General features: G+C 57.0%; 1 protein-coding gene across 1 annotated transcript in view; it reads right to left on the reverse strand.

Moving 5' to 3' along the window:
* Nucleotides 1-21,848, reverse strand: part of SMARCA4 (SWI/SNF related, matrix associated, actin dependent regulator of chromatin, subfamily a, member 4) — an 87,074-nt gene that overhangs the window by 13,896 nt on the left and 51,330 nt on the right. Inside the window, 14 exon segments of the mRNA XM_057708188.1 lie at nt 3,674-3,927; nt 8,081-8,299; nt 9,003-9,080; nt 9,336-9,434; nt 9,686-9,913; nt 12,483-12,646; nt 15,180-15,346; nt 16,390-16,436; nt 17,239-17,325; nt 18,413-18,520; nt 19,213-19,326; nt 20,161-20,208; nt 20,211-20,276; nt 20,635-20,877. Of these exon segments, the coding sequence (XP_057564171.1) occupies nt 3,674-3,927; nt 8,081-8,299; nt 9,003-9,080; nt 9,336-9,434; nt 9,686-9,913; nt 12,483-12,646; nt 15,180-15,346; nt 16,390-16,436; nt 17,239-17,325; nt 18,413-18,520; nt 19,213-19,326; nt 20,161-20,208; nt 20,211-20,276; nt 20,635-20,877 (1,922 nt within the window).

A 21,848-nucleotide genomic window follows, 5' to 3' on the forward strand; every position in this document is an offset into this window, starting at 1 on the left:
ATCATAGAGAATTTAACCAGGCCCAAAGAAAGGTCTGGCCTTTGCCCTTGGCTCCTGGGAGGCCATCTCGGCCCTTGAACGTCCTGCCTGAGGGGGGGCCTTGGTTTAGCCGGGGGCCTTTGGCACAGAGTCTAAGTGCGATTCAGGGCAGGGGCACTAGGTCACGTATATCGGCTCAACCACAAAGGGGCTGGAGCCCGTGCAGCCGCCTGGGCAGTCAGTGGTGTCTATGTGACCGAGCTGCAATAAAAACCCTGGACACCAAGGCTTCCCAGGCGGGCAGTGCTCTGTGCACATCTTCTCGTGATGCTGCCAGGAAAGCCAGTGCCGCCGGCAGCTCCACGGGGAGGACGCTGCTCCCCGCGCCACTCCCCTCGGCGGAGTCTCATCTGTACCCTCTGGCTGTAATGAGCCATAACTGCGAGTACGCCAGCTTCCAGAGAAGCTTTCAGAGAGTTCTGAGAGTCCTTCTAGCGAATTACCGAGCCTGAGGGTGGTCCTGGGGACCCTGCCCTCCGCAGCTGCTGTCAGAAGAGAGGGTGGTCTACAGCTCTGTGAACCGTACGGTGGTTTGCCCCGTGGTTTCAAATTCCACTTGCTACGAACATCAAACGTGTCCATGGAGTAGGTCAAGTCTGCACCCGAACATCATCTTGGGAAGCATTTGCCATGAAGGAACACTCAACCCAGGTGATGCGACTATTTTCCCGAGTTTATGTGCCTCGATCTCTTTCTGTGTGGTCAGCAGCAAACCAGCGAGTGGAAGGCCCTGCTCCAGTTGAGAACCAAACGTTTCTCAAAGCCAGCGCGTGGGAGGCTTCCTGAAATGGTCGTATTTGCCCTCCCACTCGCAACTCCTCTGCAGTTCCCCCGGGGGGAACAGAACTCCCAGTCCAGTGCTGCCCTCTGCTCCAGGGGGACGTGAGGCTGAACGTGAGCCACGCTTCAAACCTTCCGCGGAGGCACCCCCACGGGGGTCTGACAGAGCTGGGAGCTCAGCTCCGTGACGGCAGTGTCAGGGTTCTCACCAGGCTGGATCTCAGAATCCCTACTACCGGGATCTCGGCGTCCTGCCATAGACCAGTCTTGACAAAATGTTCCTGAACCCCGTGAGCTAGTTTTAATTTATTGCCCGATTTGTCACCCAATCTTACATGGGCTTGAAAGAACAGCTGTTTGCAGCAGCCGGGGAGCCATTTTCTCCTGTCAGTGACCTACAGCCAAACACGGTGACGCTCCTCCTCTAAGTTACAGGATGACAAAGAAAGTGGACTAACACTTGACATATATATATTTTTTTAGTTTGAAAACATCCAAGGCCTTATCAGTGAGTGCAGGATGCTGATTCCAAGGGTGTATTTTTTTAAACCGAGGTGTAACCTACCACAGGAAAGTGCACACACCTTAGGTGTACACCCCGGTGAAGGTTTTCACGTGCAGACTCATATCCCAATGTCCCAGGAGGCTCCCTGGTGCCCCTTCCCTGTCAACTGCCCCGACTTCAGGTCTGCTGGTCCATGCCCATCACCGCGGATCAGCTTTTCAACTTCCTCTAAGTGGAAGCATACAACAGGTACTCATCAGTGTCTGGCTTCTCTCACTCAGCACTGTGTCTATAAGATTCTTCCAGGGAGTGGCAGCTTGTTTCCACAGCTGTTAGAATTCTGCTCTACAATTAGGCTGCGGTGGACGTGGTCTCCTGTGGGTGGACACAGGGCTGTTTCCTTTAGGGCAGTCATGATTAAAGCTTCTATGGACACACCTGTAACACGTCTTCTGGTGGACGCATGCGCTCAGGACTAGGACCAGAGGGGCTGGGTCAGAAGCTTTATCTGTGCGTCCAGCTTCAGAAGACACCGCCCAGGGCCGCTGCTCGAGGGCCTGGCGCTCCTGGCCCTTGGTGGCGCCGCTCTGGTGTGTGTGAGGAGGCACCTCCTCTCACTTTGTTGTGCATTTCCTTGTTGCTATGACGTCGAGGCAGGGATCCCCAGCACCTTTGCACACGTTGATTGGTCATCGGGGAATCTTCCTCTGGGAGGTGTCTGTTCACACCTTTTGCCCATCTTAAAACTGGATTTTCTATTTCCAGTCTGTGGCAATTCTCCCTGTCTTCACGAGGATGTCCTTTGATGAACAAATGTTCTTAATTTTAGTGAAGTCTAACTTATGAGTCTTTTATGGCCAGTGGCATTTCTGTCCTACGGAAGAAGTCTATGCCTCCCTCAAGGCCGTGAAGATTTCTCCCATGTTGTACTTTTCACATTGATGGGTTTTTAAAAAATTTTTATTGAAATACAGTTCGTTTACATCACATTTATGTCTATAATCCATTTGAAATTAACATACGTGGATGGCATGAGGAGGGGTCAACGTTCATCTTCTCCGTGTGGATATCCCAGCCATCAGCATGACTTTTGAAAAGTCCATCCTTCCCCATTGACCTTCAACGGTCTTCTTCATTTTGACAAGGTTAAGATTCCCTTGCAAGAACACCATTAAGAAGAAAACATCAGGGTCTATCATTGCCATCGGATTTTTGCACATTCCACATTTTAAATAATTGTTGGACTACTTTTTTCTTTGTGGAATTTGCCTCAAAGGTGAAGTTTGCAAATGAGTTCAATATTTTGTTCTCAATACTGACACAAATCCCATTTTTGGCCTCGCAGTTGAACTTAAATATGCCTCTTTTCTGCGTCACCATTTGTTTCTCTTCTAATAATAAAGGATTCTCTTTAAAGGGCAATTTGTATCTTTTTTGGGGTACTATAATTGCCACCAAGCCCCAAAATTACACTCCTGGTAACAGTTTCTCCAATGATGCACCCTGGGCTCACACCTTGATGCTATTCCCTCCGACAGATTAAAAGTCTCTCCTACTTTGTCTGTGACTGACTGCAAAGCATTACTATAAATTCAACTTGGAAAACACTCTCGCTACAGGGACAGCCTCACCGACCTGGACATAGCAGAAAGTGGAACAAGACACTGGGTGGAAGGACGCCCCTGGCTGCCCTGGGCAGCTCCACATCACCCGCCCTGCGCTGGCAGGACGTGCACACATCTCCCGGGAGGGCCGTGGGAGAGCCATTATTTTCTTCTCCTTACTTAAGTAGTACTCATGGTCCACAAATGAATCCACAAAGCGGAAAGCACGCACTGTCTTATGTCTGGCGTGTCTGTGAGGGCAGGGACCCCAGTGCCTAGGCGGAAGCCTGGCCTATTCTTCTCAACAAGCGGCTGACGTGTGATGGCCCAGGGGGACCACAGCATGGGTGGGGGCGGGGGGATGTCTACAGAAGCAAGAGCACTGGCCACAGGCGCCTCCTCACCACGGTCCACCAGCCACGTGACTGGCCTCCATCACAGCGCAGACCCCCTCCTCCCACACTCACCCGGCCACTGGCCTCGTACCCGTCGGCCCCCTTCTGAAGCACTCATCCCCAGACCTGCCCTCCCCAGGCCTCCTCTTGAATATCACCTCCCCGCCCTCTCATCAAGGCTGACGCTGCCTGTCTCCCCTTTTCCAGGACGCTCATGTTACATCCCACGAGGGCAGAGGTGCTGAGGCAGAGACTAGACCAGAGGTTGTGGAGTGACTGCCCAGGCAGGGAGCTTGCCAGACCCTCCCAGAGCCCCCGGCCCGCCCCGGCCCACCCTGCCCCCTGTCTACCTGTCCTTGTACTTGATCACGGCGTCCACGATCTTCTTCATCTTCTTGGTGAGGTTGGGGGGGTTGGGGGAGAGCTTTTCGGCGGGCGGCCGGCCGCGCTTCTTCTGCTTCTTGCTCTCGTCGTCCTTGTCGCGGCTGCGGGTGCTGGTGGTCGGGGTGGAGGGGCCGGCGTCGCTGTCCCGCTTGCGCTTCCGCGACGATTTCTTCTGCCGGACCTCCTCTTCGATCTCCTCCAGCGTGCCCTCCTCGATGGCCTTCAGGGTCAATAGTGGTAAAAATAGGACAGCCAGCACCGAGGTCGACAAGCAGAGGCCGCGCGCAAACCCAAGGAGCTTGGCTAGGGCGGGACACACGCTGGGGCTCCGGACAGGCTCCGAGGCCACGGGGGCCGCAAGGGCCAGCTCTGCCTCCCTGGCACCAGCCCACCCAAGCCCATCCTTCACAGATAAACAGCGTATGTTACGAATTTAAGAGTCACAGCTTCACTGTGTGGAGACCTTAGAGTGGGCTCCTGTGAACCCTCCACCTAGAGGTGACCCCGTCAACACTTCTGCTCTAGACCATGTCCCATGTTTAAAAAAAATTGTGCTAAGGTATACATAACATAAAACTGATCGCTTCAAATACTGTCAAGTGTGCACCAGGAACACTCCCACTGTGCAGCCACCACCACCATTCACCTGCCCCTCCCCCCCGCGCACACGTGCACAACTGAGGCAGCACTGGGCTCGAGCCACATACCACACTGAGACTCTTTCTGCTTACTATGTCCTGCATGTATCTCCTCTCGTTTTTCTGCAACATAATTTTTAATGCCTATTTTAGGATTTCCTCATACAATGGGCCTTGACTTAATTTAACCTTCCTCTGTCACTGGGCATTTAGGTTCTTTCCAATTTTGGGGGGTGGGTGGGTGGGCTTTTAGATAGATTCCTGGAAGTGAAACTGCTGAGCTGAAGGACATAAGTGTGAACATTAACTTTTAAAATAGTTCCAATTTTTAATTCTCAGCAATAATAACTAACTTGAATGTTTTTAGCCCTGAACACAAAGCGACGGGAAGCCAGGTTTCTAGGGGAGCTTGGAATCAGAAGCAGGAGTGGGGCACAGACGCAAAAGGATGTCCAGGTTGTTCATCTCAGTCACTGGCTGCAGCTGTGAGCAGGTACGGGGCCAGGCACTGAGCACATGGCACTGAGCACAGCCCCTCCCGGAGGGGAGACAACAGTACATGTCTCACCAACACGGGGACGAGTGCGCCGAGTGCCAAGGAGGAGGGTGAGCGGTGCTCTGAGGATGGTGGAGAGACGACCTGGTCGGGGTTGGGAGAACTTCCCAGAGGTGGCATTTACACAGATCTGAAGGGTCAGGGTGGCGGAAGGAGGCATCCAGGCCAAAGGAACAGCATGGAGGGTGTAGGGCAGGCAGGAGGGACTGAAAGGAGGTTGGCACAGGGGAGGCACACAGTGGGCTGAATAGCGTCCCCTCTCATTCACATCTACCTGGAAGCTCGGGACGCCATCTTATGGGCTAATAGGGTCTTTGCAGATGTGATAACTTAAGGATCAAGACGAGATCATCCTACATTAGGGTGGGCCCAAATCCAAGGAGACAGAAAAGGCCACAAAATGAGACACCGGGGACATGCATGTGAAGGCGGAGGCAGAGACTGGAGGGATGTGGCCACAAGCCAAGGAAGGCCGGGGCCCCCACAAGCTGGAAGAGCAGGGAAGGATCCCACCCTAGAGCCTTCAGAGGGAACACGGCCCTGCTGACACCTAGATCTCAGACTCCTAGCTCCAGAACTGTGAGAGAATAAATTCCTGTTGTGTTAAGCCACCAAGTTTGTGGTAACTGTTAGAGCAGCCACAGGAATCTCATACCGGGGTCTCTGGTCTGGTGCCCTAGACACGCAGCTCAGCCACCAGCAGGGCAAGAGCCAGGCACATTCTACAGGGTTTGGGTACATATGGCACCAGAATGGCTGCCAGAGAGTGGTGCCAGTTACACGTCCACTGCTAAGACAGAGGAGTGCCTATCTTGGGGAAATATCTCTTTTATCAATGTAAATTTTAGAGTATGACATGTAAAAAACATGGCAGGTACTCAAATGGGAAAGAATAGTCTTCTCAACAATAGTGCTGGGACAACCAGATAGCCACATGCAAAAGAATGAAGTTGGACCCTGACCTCATGCCATATGCAAAAATTCACTCAAAAAGGATCATAGACCTAAACATAAGAGCTAAGACTCTAAAGCTCTTGGAAGAAAACACAGGCGGAAATCTCTGTGACCTCCAATTTGGCAATGGATTCTCAGATATGATACCAAGGCACAGGCAAAAAAAGAAAAACAAACTTGACTTTATCAAAATTTTAAAATTTTCTGCTTCAAAGGACATCATCAAGAAAGTGAAAAACAAAAACAAAAACCATCTCACAGAATAGAAGACATTTGCAAATCATATATCTGATAAGAGACTTTAAATAAGATCTACAAATGGCCAACAAGCACACGAAAAGGTGCTCAACACCATTAGTCCCCAGGGAAATGCAATTTTAAAACCACAATGACATACCACCGCACACCCCCCATGGCTAGAATCAAAAAGGCAAATAAAAAGCATCAGTAAGGACCTGGAGGAACTGGAACCCTCCAGTGCTGCTGGTGGGAATGTAAAATGGTACAGCTACTTTGGAAAACAGGTTTTGCCCTTTAAAAGGTTAAACTGAGAATTACCATTTCATCTACTCCTAGGTGTACACCCAAGAGAAATCAAACACGTGTCCTCACAAAAACCTGTATGCAAATATTCAGAGCTGCATTACTCATAACAGCAGAAAAGTGGAAACAACCCCACTGTCCATCAACTGATGGCGGGATAAACAAACGCTCTATATTCACATAACGGGATATTCTTCAGCCATGAGAAAAACAAAGTCCTGATATGTGCTAGAACACGGATGAACCTCAACCACGTTTTCTAAGTGAAGGAAGCCAGATGTCAAAGGACCACATATTGTATGGTTTTACTTCTACAAAATGTCCTGAGTAGGCACAATTACTGAGACAGAAAGCTGTTTAGCGCATGCCAAGGGCTGGGGGAACAAAGGGACGGGAAGATGCTAAAGAGGAAACAGTTTCCTTTAGGGAAGAATGTCCTAAACTGCACATACGGTGACAGTTTCACAACTTCGTAAACATGCTAAAAATTACTGAACTGTACATCTTAAACGGGCGAATTCTGCGGTACATACGTCATTTCTCAAAAAAAGTGGGGAGGGAGAAACAAATGTGCACACACTATTATTTGCTCACGGGCAGCTATTTTTTAAAGGGCACCCACTGCCTCAACCACGCAGGGCTGGGAGAGGCCCCCCGGGAGCTGTACAGGCCTGTGGTTGGGCCGACATTCCTTCGTCAGGGGTTCTCTTCTGGGGCCCAGAGCCCTGAGCTCTGAGCTGATGGCAGGAAGTGAGACGCCCCACCTGCTCCACCCGAGGTCCGGCGGTTCCCTGGCACGTTTCAGCAGCTCCCTCTGGTGCACAGCTCAGCGCATGAGCTTGCACGTCTGGGGTGTTCCGAGCAACCAGGAGGGGACCAGGGCCACCTGGCCACATGGCTGAGGAAGCACCCAGGCCACAGTTAACCAAGAGGAACCCCACAGTGTGTGATAAGGGGCCTGGGGGGCCAGCTGTTCATTCCGGGGTGTGGTACTCAGCAGGGCGTAACCGAAAGCCACCACCTGCCTTTTGGGAAGTGTTGTTTCAGGGACAATTTGAGGGTTGGACTCTTACTCATCACATCGACACTCAGCGCCCCGGAGCAGGGGTTGGGTCTGATTTGTTACTGGAACCTTAGTGCCAGCAGCCGCCTGCAGCCCCGACTCAGCTGTTGGCAGCTCTGAGGCCCAGGTGCCACCTGCTGACAACGGGCGCTCACGTCACCTCCACGAGCAGCTGGCGTCGGGAGCCTTGGGCGGGGTGTTGCTCCCTCCTGCCTCCCCGCAGCTCCCGGGGTGATGCGTCCAAAAGCAGGGCCACCTGACACCTGGCAGCACTCCCACCCATCTCCCAGGGTGACGTGACGATCCCTAATCTACCCCTGGGTCCTCCGGCAGCCCCACGCCGAGGTCGGCAATCACTGCCTTTAGCCTGACGCTGGAAGGGCCAGCTCCACCCAGCAACGGGTTTCTAGTGGCTCGGGAACTGCACGTGTGCTCTTTTCCCAGTTCCCTCAGGAGGAGCTGAGTGAACCTGACCCCACACGTGAAGGGTCGCTGTCATTAGTGACAGGTGACCAAGAACGGCCGGAGGGCACTGCCTAGGTTTCGGACGAAGGCCCCAATCCCGGCAGCCGAGCCCCTCGCTGCCCGAGCCCTGCCCGCGGCCCTCTCCGGCATGTACCTTGAGCCACTGCTTCTCGGTCAGTGAGTCGCTGTAGTCCACCTCCTTGCGGTGGCGGGAGCCGCGGCCGAACATCTTCTCCTCCTCCTCCTCACAGGTCAGCCGCTCCACCTCGGCGTCATCCTTGATGATCCATGAGGGGAGCTCGTCCTCCTCCATCAGGCGCGGCTTCCGCTTGGGGTTGCGGGCCTCCTCGCGCCTGCGGTCCAGGTCCATGCGCTGCGGGGTGCACGGTGGCGGGGACAGAAGAAGAGTCAGCACGGGGGCGGCCAGCAGGCACACGCGGGGCACCCTGACCGGGGGCTGCTTCCCTGCCCCGGGCCCCTCGCTGCAGCTGTAGTTCAACAGCAGCTCAAGTGTGTGGTGGCCAAGCTGGGCGGCCGTGTCAGACCCTGGCTGGGGCTCTGCTTTGGGGCAGAGAGAACTGGAAAGGACGGGAAGGTGGCGGAACGGGGGCTGAAACGGGGAGGTGGCTCCACGTATAGCCTTGGTGGGAGGCACAGGCCCGCTGGGGCCGAGGGCGCCCCGATTCCATGCCCACAGGGGGCGAGGGCCACCCGAGACCGAGGCCTTGGACAGTGTGACCCCCTCTGGAAGGGAGCCTCAAGGACAACAGACGTCGGCTAGACGGAGGACCACACACCGGAGCAGGGCTGGGTATGCGCGTGTGTCCCCCACCCCCAGGACATCCTTAGGAGGCCACGGAACAACGACAGTCAGAAGCCATCGAGGGGCCACCCTGAGGGCTGCCCCCGGCTGCACTGCCCGCCAGGGACGCCACCGTCACTGAGACCTTCTGCTCTGTTCGGTGTCAGCAGGGAAGGGGGTGTGGGGGGTGTGTGAGCCCCACCGCCCGCAGGTCACGCAAGAGGGAAACCCAGCCCCTAAAGGTGCGCAGGGCCCAAGTGCCCTCGGTGCTCACCATGAACAGGTCGAACTCCTCCTCGTGCCGGGCAATCATCTGGTTCACCGTCTCGTCATCAGGCACTTCGTCTTCTTCCTATAAGATGTCACACATTTAGCCCGAGTGCGGGGAGGCCGGGGTGGGCGGTGGCCGGGCTCGGAGGCGAGCGGCGGCGGTCCGTGGGAAATGAGCTGGCGGTCCCAGGCCGGCTGCGGTGGATGCGGACCCACACGGCAGCGAGAGGCACACGCACACGCACACGCACGCTCCGTGGGATCAGGGCCCTTGCTGGCCGTCTCAGCCGAGAAGCCGAGGATTGAATGGGCATGGAGACTGAACTACCCCTCTCACCTTTAGAGGTGGCTCCTCCAAGTCGGGGTTGACGCCCGCTGGCGGAGGGGCAGTGTGGGCGAAGCTGGCACTGCCGCTGCCCGTGCTGCAGTGTCTGCTCTGTGGATAAATAGAGGACTTCAGTCTCCAGGGCTGTCAATCCGGCGTCTTTCACCAGCAGTTTCGAAAAAAAAAACCACTTCAAAGAAAAAGCAAGTACTCATCCTCTTTCCTTTCAGCCCACACTCCCTTTACTCCAAAGGGATGCAAAAAAAATAAGAGTGCAAAAAAGGTAAAAAAACAAAAATGAAAGCCGCTCATGCGTCCACCACTCACGCCGGGGAGGGGGTCGGGGCCGGCGCTGCCCTCACCTCGTCCTGCTCCTCGTGCTCGAGGATGGCCTGGAGGAAGGCACGCCGCTCGTGGCTGGAGGACTTCTGGTCGAACATGCCCGCCTGGATCACCTTCTGGTCGACGTTGAGCTTGTACTTGGCAGCGGCCAGGATCTTCTCCTCCACGCTGTTGACCGTGCACAGGCGGAGCACGCGCACCTCGTTCTGCTGCCCGATGCGGTGGGCACGGTCCTGCGCTTGCAGGTCCTGGGGAGAGAGATGCCGGTCAGTCCCAGACAAGCTCTCTAGACCGTTAAGGGAAAGCTGACCACTGGATGCCACCGGGAAAGGCGTGGGCCTTCCAATTCTCGAGCACACGCCTGGCCATTCCGCCTGCCACGGCCAGCAGTGCCACAGGCCGAAAGCTCAGGAACCAGACCCGGAGCCTGCGTGCCAGGAAAACTTCACCCCGAGTTCCTGCAAAAGTGTCACTTTCTACTTTAACTGGGATCTGATGGATACTTGGGAAAACAGCACAGGTTGAGAGGGCCACCCCAGGGGGTTACACCCAAGCAGCTCCTCTCACAGCTGCACAGGCCCCCTTGGCCACCCCAGGCGGGGCCCGCCTTGGCGTGGCCATATCATGGCGAGGGCACTGTTTACAGAATGACGCCAAAGCTGCACAGCACCATGTCGCAGCCTGGTCTGAGCGGAGGCCCTGCTACTTCCTTGCCAAGCACCCCGGGCCCAGGCCCCACACCTCTCAGAGCCTAAGGATCCACTCTGTTGACACCAGCCCCTCTTGTGGCTATTGGGTGCATGAGAAGAGCCAACAGGCACTGGGTGCTCAGCCCCGGGCCTGGTCCAGAGCAAGCGCTGATAAAGTGGTAGACGTGGCGCCAGTGCTATATCATCCCAGCCAGCACAGAACCAGGAGGGCTGCTACAAAACCTGTGTCTGGGGCATGCAGCTGTCAGGGGCTGACCTCGAGATCTGCACCCCACGGGGGTGGCAGAGGCCACACCTGGCGGGAACAAGTGAGCCTTGCGGCCATGGTGTGCACCCCCCCGCCCCGCCCTCCAGTTCGGCCGGTGTGATTCCCGGCTTTGCAATGTGCTTCATGACCTCTGATGCCCCGCCGTGTGGAGGAGGACAGGGGTCCACCGGGGTGTCCCTCCACTGACTGCCTGGCGATGGGGGAAGCACACCCCAACCACCTCTCAGGAAACCGGCCAGTCGCCGAGGTCTGGATGGGAACGACTCCCCAGGCTGACAGCAGCCACCACCCTGGGCACTCGTCTGTCAGACGGGCTGTGGTTTACACACTGATAACCAGAGCTGCTGGGCTGCGGGGAAGGGCTCGCTCCCGCCATCAACAGGAGTGAAAGCTGGGGCAGCCTGCTGGAGGCCACTTTGGCAAAACCAACCAGAACGTGACCGGGACAGGCCCATGGGCCGAGCAATCCCAGCTCTCAGGCTTGGCCTGGCCAGTGCTCCAAGAAAGGGATGTGAGGGTTCCCTGAGGGGACAGAGGTCATACAGAGAAACCGAAAACCCGTATGTCTGCTAACGGGGTTGGAGTTAAAAGCCCTGGGGCCGCCAGATGCCAGGACAGCTGGCCACTGAGGAAGCGACTGAGGGGAGAACCCATGTGCCTGCACAGAGACATGAACACACAGGAAGAGGCACGTGCTGGAACATGCCATGTTCACGTCAAAGCCAGAGCATACGTGTGTACAAAGGTAGATGCTGGCGTGTGCTCACAGAAGAGCAGGGTTGGTGGGGAAGGGGAAAAATGGACTCTTTAGTTTGTCACTTTCACTTATTGGTATTTGCATTTGAAAAAATTACTACTTTTATAATAAGATGCAGAAAAGAGTTAAAACACTTTAAAAAACTGCTATATCGGGACTTCCCTGGTGGTGCAGGGGTAAAGAATCTGCTGGTCAATGCAGGGGACACGGGTTTGATCCCTGCTCCAGGCAGATCCCACATGCCTCAGAGCAACTAAGCCCGTGCGCCACAACTACTGACCCACGTGCTGCAACGACTGAAGCCCGTGTACCTAGAGCCTGTGCTCTGCAACAAGACAAAATACTGCAATGAGACACCCACACACTGCAACAAAGAGGAGCCCCCACTCTCCACAGCTAGAGAAAGCCCGTGAGCAGCAACAAAGACCCACTGCAGTCAATAAATAAATAAATAAAGTAAATAAATTTATTACATATCGTATCTATAAACTACCACATCCCTGTTATCTACGGGCACGGAGCCCCATGCGGAGCGTGCGGATAAGATACAAGGGCAGCAGCGCAGGGAGCACACAAAGGACGCCCCAGTGTGGCTGGAAGAAGTGCCAGCGTGCGAGCTGAGCCAGAACACGGCCGGGAAGCACCCGCGCGACTGAAACAGGGACCATCACCGCCAGCTGATAGGACTGGGGCATTTTCCACTTCCTTTGCGCATGTACGTGAAGCGAGGATTTTCTTTCTTTTTTTTTGAGGGGGGGTGGGGGGGGTGCCACATGGCTTGTGGGATCTTAGTTCCCCAACCAGGGATTGAAGCCAGGCCCTCGGCAGTAAAAGCACAGAGTCCTAAGCACTGGACTGTCAGAGAATTCCCAGAATTAACAACAACAAAAAAATAACAGAACATGTATTTTATCATAATCAGAGCAAAAAACTAGTTTTGTTTTGAGAAACAGAGGAAAATAACTGCTCTCTGGGCTTCTCTCCAGGGCCCTCTGGGGCTCCAGGAGCACGTCAGGAGGCCGGCGGGCACGGTCTCCCCGAGGCTTCGAGCCCCTCCCCACAGGGGGCTCACATGCCGTTACCTGGTGGGGGTTCCAGTCGCTGTCAAATATGATCACAGTGTCGGCCGACTGCAGGTTCAGCCCCAGCCCCCCAGCTCGGGTGCTGAGCAGGAAGATGAAGTACTCGGAGCCGGGCTCGTTGAAGGTTTTCAGCAGCATGCCCCGGTCCTCCGCTTTCGTGGTCCCTGCCGGGGGCGGGGAGAGCGGGGTTAGCAAGGTGACGGGGGCTGGTGCCGAGGTGACACAGAGGAAAACCTGCATCCGTCGGGCCACGCAAGCCACGGTCACGCTCACTCAACACGTGGCCACGAGCTGTGACTGGCGAACAATTCAGGTTGTGGTAACACTACTGACGGCCAGTCCTCCCACCCTGGAGAAGAAAACAAGCCCCACCGGGCCGACAGTGTCTCCTCTGTGTAAATCGGGGCTGCAGTGGGAACTAGAGTGGTGGCTGCTGGAGCACAGCGCCTGGCTCCCGGCAGACACCCAGCAACCGGGCTGCCCTGTGAGTCGTCACCACCTGCCCTGCTCAGCTGTCCAGGAGGTGGCAGGAGACACTGCGGTGACACTGTTAACTCCGTGCCCCGCAAACCCGTGAGGGGCCTCAGGGTGGGCAGACAGGGCTGCCATGGTAACAAGCCACTGGCCAGAGGGCTGGCGCCCATCTCCATCCTACTGCGGTGGGTTTTCTCCATTCACAAAGGGAATCATCCACAGGCGAGCACACGGGGGCCTGACAACGGGGACCTGCCTCCCTCCGGGCAGGACGGCACCACCTTCACGGAGCCACAGGGACGCTAATGTGACGGCCCAGGACGTGATCCCCAGAGGGGCATCGAAGCTGCTTAGGCTACACCTTAGAGCAAAGGTGCCTCTGGCAACATCAGCTGTCATTTTTGGTGATGCTTCCAGCCACTCGCCTACAGGTCACAACGAACAGCATGGAGGCCCGACGCCAACGGGCGCCTGGGCTGCCCCAGTTCCGAGGAGGGGCTGAGGCCTTGAGCAGGGCTGGGGCAGGCTCGGGCTGAGGGCCCACTCCCGGGCGTCCGGCCTGCGCTCTCCCTCTCGGCACTGTGACAGCGGAAGGTCCCACTCCACGAATCACCGAGCCCCACCCTCTGCTGTTCTTTATTAGAGATCCTGCCCGTGTGGCAGTGACCACGTGAGGTGCTAGACACAGCCACGGCAGAGCAAAAAGCCCTCATCCTTATATAGAGGACTCCCATCATGGAGGGAAACACACACAGGGGGCAAACGGGCAGGCGCTGGGGTGGGTGGGAACATGCTCTTCACGGTCAGCCCGTCCTCTAGGAGCTGGGACAGTGACAGAGACAAGGAGCAGAGGTCATGAAGGCTCAGCCCCTGAAGGATGGAGAGGCCACAGGGGAAGCCAGCGCACAGAGGCAGGGGCGACGTGAGCCCGGCCACGCAGGCCTTCCAAGCCACGCGAAGCACCTGAAGGAGGGAGGGCGGGCGAGGACCTGACCCAGGCTGTGTCTGTAAAGGCCGCCCTGGACAGAATTCCAAGAAGAGGCTGATGGAAAGGCAAGATGGGGACGCAGCAAAGGTTCTGGGTGGGAGTGGGGAGGGCAGAGCCCAACGGACAGATCCGCTCAGCAACCACGGGTCCACAGCCTGAACAAAACCACAGCTCCACAAGATGCACTGTGAAAGACACAATGGGGGCAACGAGGTTTGGGGTGTCTGGCCATGGACGCACCTGGCAACGAGCTTAGATAAAGGCTCGGAGAAGCGTGGTTTATTCCACGCTTCTTAACTGTGTTTACCCTGGAGGCTCCCAAGTCCGTTTTTCTCGAGAGGCCCATTCACTCCACCTGACAGAGGGTGGGGGGCTCCCTCTAGGGCCTTCCCGGTCCGTTGCCACGTGTCAAGGCATGGGTCCTGCACCTGTCAGCACCTCACTCAGCCCCCTCCTCCCCGGAGCTCCCGTGTGCCAGCAACAAGGCAGAAACAGGGCTTCTTAGGAGTGCATGTGGTCACAGTCGAGTGCTGTTCCCAGGGAACTCGCCGCTATTACCCCTGCAGCAGCTGCTTCCCTCCCTCCCTCCCTCTCCTGCTTCTCTCAGTGCTCACGGCGCGGGCACGGATGGGCCTGATTCCAGCTCCAGAGCCACCCGGGCACTGGAGAGACAGGCACGTCACTCACAGCAGCCTAATGAAAGCTCGCCCCCAGACTTCAGGGGGGTGGGGGGGAGACAAGCTGCTTTTTTCGGGACACTGAGTGGGCGGAAGGAAACCCTGGAGGGGATGGCTAAGAATGAAGCCAAAATAGAGCACAAAGGAGCCAAGAGCTCCAGGAAAGCCCTGGATCTGGGCACCTGGATCCAGCTGTGCCTGAAGCAAGATCACGTTTGCAGTTCAGCTATGGGAGTCTATCAAGGCCTCCTTCCTTATGCCCACAGGATATGGGTTTCCGTCACTTCCCACCAAAATAGAACTGCGGGGTCCCCCTTAACCATGGCACACAATGTTATGGTACAAAGACTGCAAGCTTCACATTCAGGAGATTCAGCCAAGGCCCTCCCTCCCAATCCCACAAGCTTGTGCCACTGGTGTGCCACTATGACCACTCCCACCACGAGACCTAGCGTGGGCCTCGCCCTGCCTTGTGAAGGAGGGCACACTGGCCAGAAGCTTCAGCAGCAGTGGGGAACAAGGCCCTTTAACAAACATCTCTCTCCCAGTCATACTCACCATCGAGCCTGAGGTATTTAAAGCCGCGATATGCAAAATAGTCTTCCATGATCGTCATGAGGGAGGTCATCTGACAGAACAGCAGCACTTTATGGTTGGTGGCCCGGAGTTTGGGAAGAATTCTATCGAGCAGCTCGAATTTCCCCGAGGCTCGGTACAGGTCCAGCCTGGGGGCGGAGGGGGCAGGAAGGACACACACGACGTGAACCACAGCGCCCCACAGGCTGGCCACCAGGCTCAGGGGCACACAAGTGGCTTCCTTGGCAGACTACCTGCCCTCCCACCCCTGCCAAGTTTCAGCAAAACCATTTCAACCCAACTGAAATAAACTCAGGTTACCCTTGGTCAAGGGTGACTATGAAATTACTGACCAACTTGGATATTTGTAAGAGGGAGAGGAGGTACTATGAGTGAAGATATCGGGACAACGGGCACGGACAGGGGCTGCCCCGGGAAGCCACGCCTCCTGTTAAAGAACCTTCCAGGAGCAGAGGCTCACCGTGGAGAATGCCCACACTGCCCCACACGCAGGGCTAAGGGCCTCCGCGGCTTCTGTCATTCACTCCCGGTTTACAGAGGTGGAAACTGAGGCTGCGGGACAGTGTGACATGGCTGCTGACCTGCCAGGGCCAGGACTCACACCCAGGTCTGCGGGACTCCCATTATGCAACTTGGTATAAAAAACTACATAGCGAAAGAAACGTTTGTTCCTTCATTTGGTTCCTCTGCTCTAGGAAATGGTTTCTTCTCCCAGAGAAACCATGGTGGCTTTAGCGCTAAGAATGACTTAACGGTGAAATCTTGAGGCAGCGCCTGAGTCCAGCACCAGGGCTGAACAATGGCTGGGCTGCACTTTATAAACAGCGCTGGAGAAGACACCCCCACAGCAAGGTGGGTGGCGCACTGCATAAAGAGCATCTCTCTGCCGGCGGGCAGAGTGTCGGCTCTGAGCGGTTAGGAAAGCTGTCACGAGTCACAGAGCCCAGAGGTGGAAGAGTGGGGCTTGGCTTGGAAGCCAGGCTTGGTCAACTCTCAAAGCGGAGAATTTTTATTCCCTTCTTTAGGTTCACCTATATTTTCTAAGTTTTCTGCTAGGAGTATACTGCCTTTGAAATGAGACAAACATGACAACAGAAACAGAGCCAACCAAAGAGAGAAATACCAGCATACAGACGGTCTGCCCACCCCACTAAGCTAGGAAGATCCTCACCCTTGGACGATGCCACCGGTAAACCCCAAATGCTCGGAAAAGGACTCCTGCAATGGAACGAGAGGCGGGTCAGTGGGGGGCAGGAACAGGCGGCCGGGCCCTACGCCTCCGAGCCCTCCCACCGGTGCTCAGCGATCGCCCGCGGCGGCTCCGAGGCCACACACAGATGCTGAACACAGCTTTTCTAACCTACCGACATCCCTTCCGTCATGACAGAACACTCTTAACCACCAAAAGGAGCGCGCAAGGATAGCGCATGCCTGAGACCACACTTGGAGAGCTGAAACACAGCCCCAGGGGCCTCAGGGGTTTCTGCCAGAAATGTACAGACATATGTGTGCTTTTCAGAAGCAAGAATCCAGACTCTCAAGGGTACCAGGGCCCAGAAAGGTTATGGCCAGAGTCGTCATGAAGAGGGACACTGCTCTCCAGGCTCGGACCCAGGACGGCCCCACGTGTCACCGAGTGGGGAAGGCTAGTAGCCAACAAGCAGAGGCAGCACGACCCCCCCGGGGTGGGAAATGACTCCAAAGAACAGCCTCTGAAGGCTTCGGTGGTGATCTGAGGTGGGACTTTCACTTCTCTCGCATAGTTTCCTATAGTTTGGATTCTTTACGACAAGCACTTGTAGACAGAAAATCCGTAAAAACACAAACACATAAAAGCATCACCCAGTCTAAACATTACACACGCTTGTTCTTTAAAGTTTCCAGAGAGAAGCAACCTGGCTCTGCCTAGGGGCTCAGAGCAGTGCAGACAGGCCCCTGTGAGAGACAGCCCCCGCGTGCGGGGCTGAGGCCCACGCGCGCCAGGTGCCGCGGGGCCTGCCGCCCCAGGCCCGGGCCTCACCTCGATGTGCTGGAACATGTACGGGTGGTTGCAGATCTTCCTCAGCTGCATGATGGTGTTCATCAGGGTCTTGGTGCCACCTTTGCCCTGAGGAGGCAGAGGAGAGGCTCCCAAATCGGTCCTGTCCCGGGGTGGGGTGGGGTGGGGTGGGCAGGCGTGGAAGAAGGATGTGGGGGGAGGCGTGGCCTGTGGCAGAGGAGACGGAGCGCAGGCAGCTGGCTCCTGTCGGGGCTCAGAGGCCTAAAGCCAGCATGAAGCCAGTGCTGGGGGAAGCAGAGACCCCCTGGCGGGTGGAGGGCGAGGAGGGGCTAGCAAGACAGAAGGGCACTGTGACTGGCAAAGAACTGAGGGCAGATGACGAACGCTGGGTGAGGCCAGCTTCGTGGGCATTGCGGGGAGTCTCAGGGGAGCTGCAGCCAGACGGGCCGTGACGGCTTAGGAGGAGCTCTGGCTACTACGGGGTGAAGGAAGGGTGCGGGGGTGGGTGCCATGGGCCGAGAAGTAAACCAGGGAACAGGCCAGTGCAACAGGTCAGGTAAAAAAGGGCCCAAACGAAACATGTGGAGGAGAAAATGGGGCGGCAGGGCCAAGCTTGAGGCAGCAGGGGCAGAACTGAGGGAGCTGGGAGGACAACGTCAGCTCTGGAGAGGGGCGTGGGGGCGCGGCCCAGAGGCGGCAGCCCACGCAGCTCCCACTCCTCTCCACCGTAAGCTAACGTCACCCCAACTCCACATAATGACAAGGTAAATGGGCTTGGTGGCCATGGCTGTCGAGGCGGCCCTTTCCCAGCTGGGAAGGTGGGACGCACTAGAACATTCTACCTGTGGGGGTCCGTGCTGGGCCCCCACTGCCGACTGATGCGCCTACAGGAGCCGGCACTTCACGCGCAGGGGACCCCAGACTGCTGACTGGGAGGCTCGGGGGCCTCCCTGAAAACGGGCCAGCAGCCCCTGCTCCCTCAGCCTCATGGCCTGGACCCATCCACACCAGCTGCGACTTAAACCAGGGCCACCCAGCGTTCCCGGGATCACGACCAGACGGGGCCTCGGCCACAGCCACCACCTCCAAGGAGGCCAAAGCCTGCCTGTCACAGTGTGCTCAAGCCCCACACACCCAGCTCCCCACAACCCGCCCGCGCGGACACCCAGGTGGGGAAGGGGGGACCTGGACCAACCTTCTTGTCCTTCTCAGAGCCGTCGGTCAGCAGCACCCCCTTGGCCTGCATGTGCCGGTAGAGCACGCGCTGCAGCGCAGACATGTCGCACTTGATGACGTACTCCACCTGCAGGGCACATGCCGCCGTCAGCCGGAGCCGAGGCTCCCAGAGCCCAACCCCCAGCCTGGGCCCGTCTCTGATCTCCCAGCCTGTCAGAGGCATCCTGGGCCCTGGGATGTGTGCTCTGATCCGGTGACGGTGAGCAGCGGCCACACCTAGGGGGATGCGGGGACATGGGATATGGCACGAGCCAGGGCAGAGACATGCGGGGCTACCTGGGCTGGAAGGGGCAACCTGGCTACCTTCCCCACAGCCCTTCCCCAGAAACAAAGCGCAAGTGTGCCTGCAGGGCGACTGGCCAGGGGCCCCAAGCCCCACCAAGGGAGAGGGAGGGGCCCTGGGGCCCGCCGTGGGACTGGGCCCTGAGCAAGAACCCACAGCCATCCCGTGGTGGGGAGTGAGCCCGACCCGAGCCCACGGCCTCCAAGTCTCCCCACCCACCACGTGATCTGGCAGGACCCGCCCAGGTACCTGGCCCACTGACAGCGGACTTCATGCTCTAACCTAGCACACCTGCCTTCCGCTTCAGAGACCCAGTGAGGGTGAGTGGCCATCCCCAGACAGGATCGACCCCAAAAGCTGAGGCAAGACAGGGTCAGGCTGGGGACTCAGGACAGACACCTGACTGGGCCCACCCCAGGGGAGACCCCCGCACGATGCTGCACTGGGGCTTCTTCCACGCAAGACAACCACGGTACCTTTTCAGGCAACTGAGCCTCGACTTCCTTCTTAAGCCGGCGGAGCAAGAAGGGCCGTAGCACTTTGTGGAGACGACGGATGATGAGAATGGTTTCCTCCTCGTTCAGGTCCACCTGGCACCCCCAAAACACAGCAACCAAGTGTTACCTCCAGAGGAGGGGGCAGGGATGTGGGGACGGGTGGGCAGGGCCACCTGGCATCGCCCGCACTCAGCGCCTCCTTTCCAGATGCCCTAAGCTTTATGGGAGCTTAGCACGGTAACCTCTTCCTTTGGAAAACCACAGGGATCTGGGACCTTCCACAGAAGTCCTGCGACATGGGAGCGAAGCCCCCAGGGGACTGAGAAACATGGCAGCACGCTGCATCACTTCCCAGAGTAACACAAACTCGTGTCTGTAATCTGTCAACACGTCCAAAGGAGAGCTGGACAGCACTGAGGGGACCACACATTGACAGAACGTATGGTGTAAACTGGGGAAGCTCACAGAGGACTCTGTCACTGGTAGCCCAAATCAACTCTCATTTCAGTCTGGGTGTGATGAACAGAAAGAAACGCTGCTCTCCCAGGGGGCCTGCTACTCTGATAAAAAGTTGAATTAAAAAAATTTTTTTTCAGTGAAAAATAAGATGACACCTGAACAAGTTTTCTTGAGTCCCTTTGGGCAGCGCCTTCACGCCGCTTGAAAATAAGGGAAACCAGAGTATTTGCTCCCCAGCTCTTGGGGTGGGGGTCCTGGGAGTCTGAAAACTGGGGGCTCCTTTATTATGAGACCCTTGGAAGTGCCCCAGTTTCTCCTTCAGGAGGGCTTCTGCCTCCGCCGGTGCCAAGAGCGTGGCAGCCCCGGCTGTCCTGGACCTAAGGAAGCCTCCTACCTGGGAACAGGTGAGGTGAGGCATGGCTGCTGTGGGTGGTGACATTCAGGGTTCACCCCTGCGATCGTGCCCACCTCCTCAGTCACCAGGCTCAAGCCGCTAACTTCCTTCAGCAGAAAACGCAGCTGGCCCACAGGCAGACTGACAACCTTACAGACATCCAGAGACACCGGCCACAGCCCACATCGTTCTTTAAAAACAAAAGGTATAGAATCTGACCATGTCACTCCCTCCAGTGAAACCATCTGAGCCACCCACTGCCCTCGGGCTGTGCCTTCACACCCCAGGGCCACATTCCTCGCTGTCCCCTCCCTGTGCCTGGGGCGCCGGGTTAGGGAAGCTCTGAGCATCCCCCGCGATTTCTCTGCACTTCTCCTCTGGGGGCCTTTGGTGCCAGTGCTGCCTTGCACTTGGCCAGGCTGGCTGACCCCGGGAAGCCAGCCGGGCCTGGGACCGTCGACTCGGATGGTCCTCAGAGCTGCTCGTGGCCGAGGACCGCAGCTCCCCACCCTGCACCCCCACCGCCACGCGGCTGGCTGCACACCCACCTTTTCCCCGGTCATGGCAAAGGGCGCGTTGAACCACTGCTCGAAGGTGCTGCAGCTCTTGAAGATGGTGGGCAGCAGGAAGTTGAGGAGCGCCCAGAGCTCGGGCAGCTTGTTCTGCAGCGGCGTGCCCGTCAGCAGCAGGCGGCGGGGGGCCACGTAGTGCGTGTTGAGGACCTGCGTCAGCTTGCAGTGGTGGTTCTTCATGCGGTGGCCTTCGTCCACAATCATGTACTTCCAGCGGATCTGCAGGCCGAGCATGGGCGGTCAGGGGAGGACAGGCAGTGGGGCTGCCCGCCTGGCTGAGAATCTCCCGGCCATGAGGCAAAAAGGCTCTGGGCGGAACAGCCCACTGAGGTGGAGGATGTGAGCGTGACGTCCCCTCATGAGCGACCGGCACACCACGCAGCCTCTGCAAAGCATGGGGTGAGGACGGACCACGTGGACAGGGAGATGTGGCCATGATCTGCTGTCGGGCGAACAAAGCCAGGTGCAGAAAAGTACTTTGGTTTTTCCAAGAAAATTACATATGCTAGCACATGGCACAGAAAAAAACCCAAATAACAAATCCCCCTGCTGATCAGAGGCCCTTGGGGTGGGGTCTATGGGGGACGCGGTTTGGTAACGGGTGTGTTTCCAATCTGCAGGCAGCAGCTCTAAGGCAGGAACAGCACGGGTGGGGCCCCGGCTCTGCCGCAGATCCTAACAGTGGCCACACGGCCGATGGACACAGGCCACAGACTGATTCTAACCGTGAGCGTGAGTCTGCAGGTGGGAGCCACAGGTGTAAACCTGTTTACGTGTGACTGTGATAAGCTTCAGAGCCACTCTGGCTTTGGCTTCTACCTCCCCGTGCAGCCTGAGTGAGACACTGGTGTCCTGGACGAAGAGGGCAGAACTGACTGGGGAGGAGCCCAGCAGCCACTTTCTGCAAGGAACCCCCATGGCAGCGGGTTTACGTTAATTAACCCACTGTCAGACACACACAGGATCTTCAGAGCCCCGTTCTCATGCCTGGGTTGGGCCTGGCTCTGTACTGGGTCAGAAGGGTGAGGCTGCACACTGGACACCGGCTCCCTGGGCTCCAGGTTCCTTGACTGCAGCTCAGAGATGCAGATCGAGCACCAAATGTCATCAGTATGACTAAGGCCCACGGATGTGGTAACAAGCAAACATCTCCCCCATCTACTGGGTCAAAAAGTCTAGCCCTTGACGTA

This window comes from Hippopotamus amphibius, chromosome 15 (assembly GCF_030028045.1).
Source record: "Hippopotamus amphibius kiboko isolate mHipAmp2 chromosome 15, mHipAmp2.hap2, whole genome shotgun sequence".
Classification (NCBI taxonomy): Eukaryota; Metazoa; Chordata; class Mammalia; order Artiodactyla; family Hippopotamidae; genus Hippopotamus; species Hippopotamus amphibius.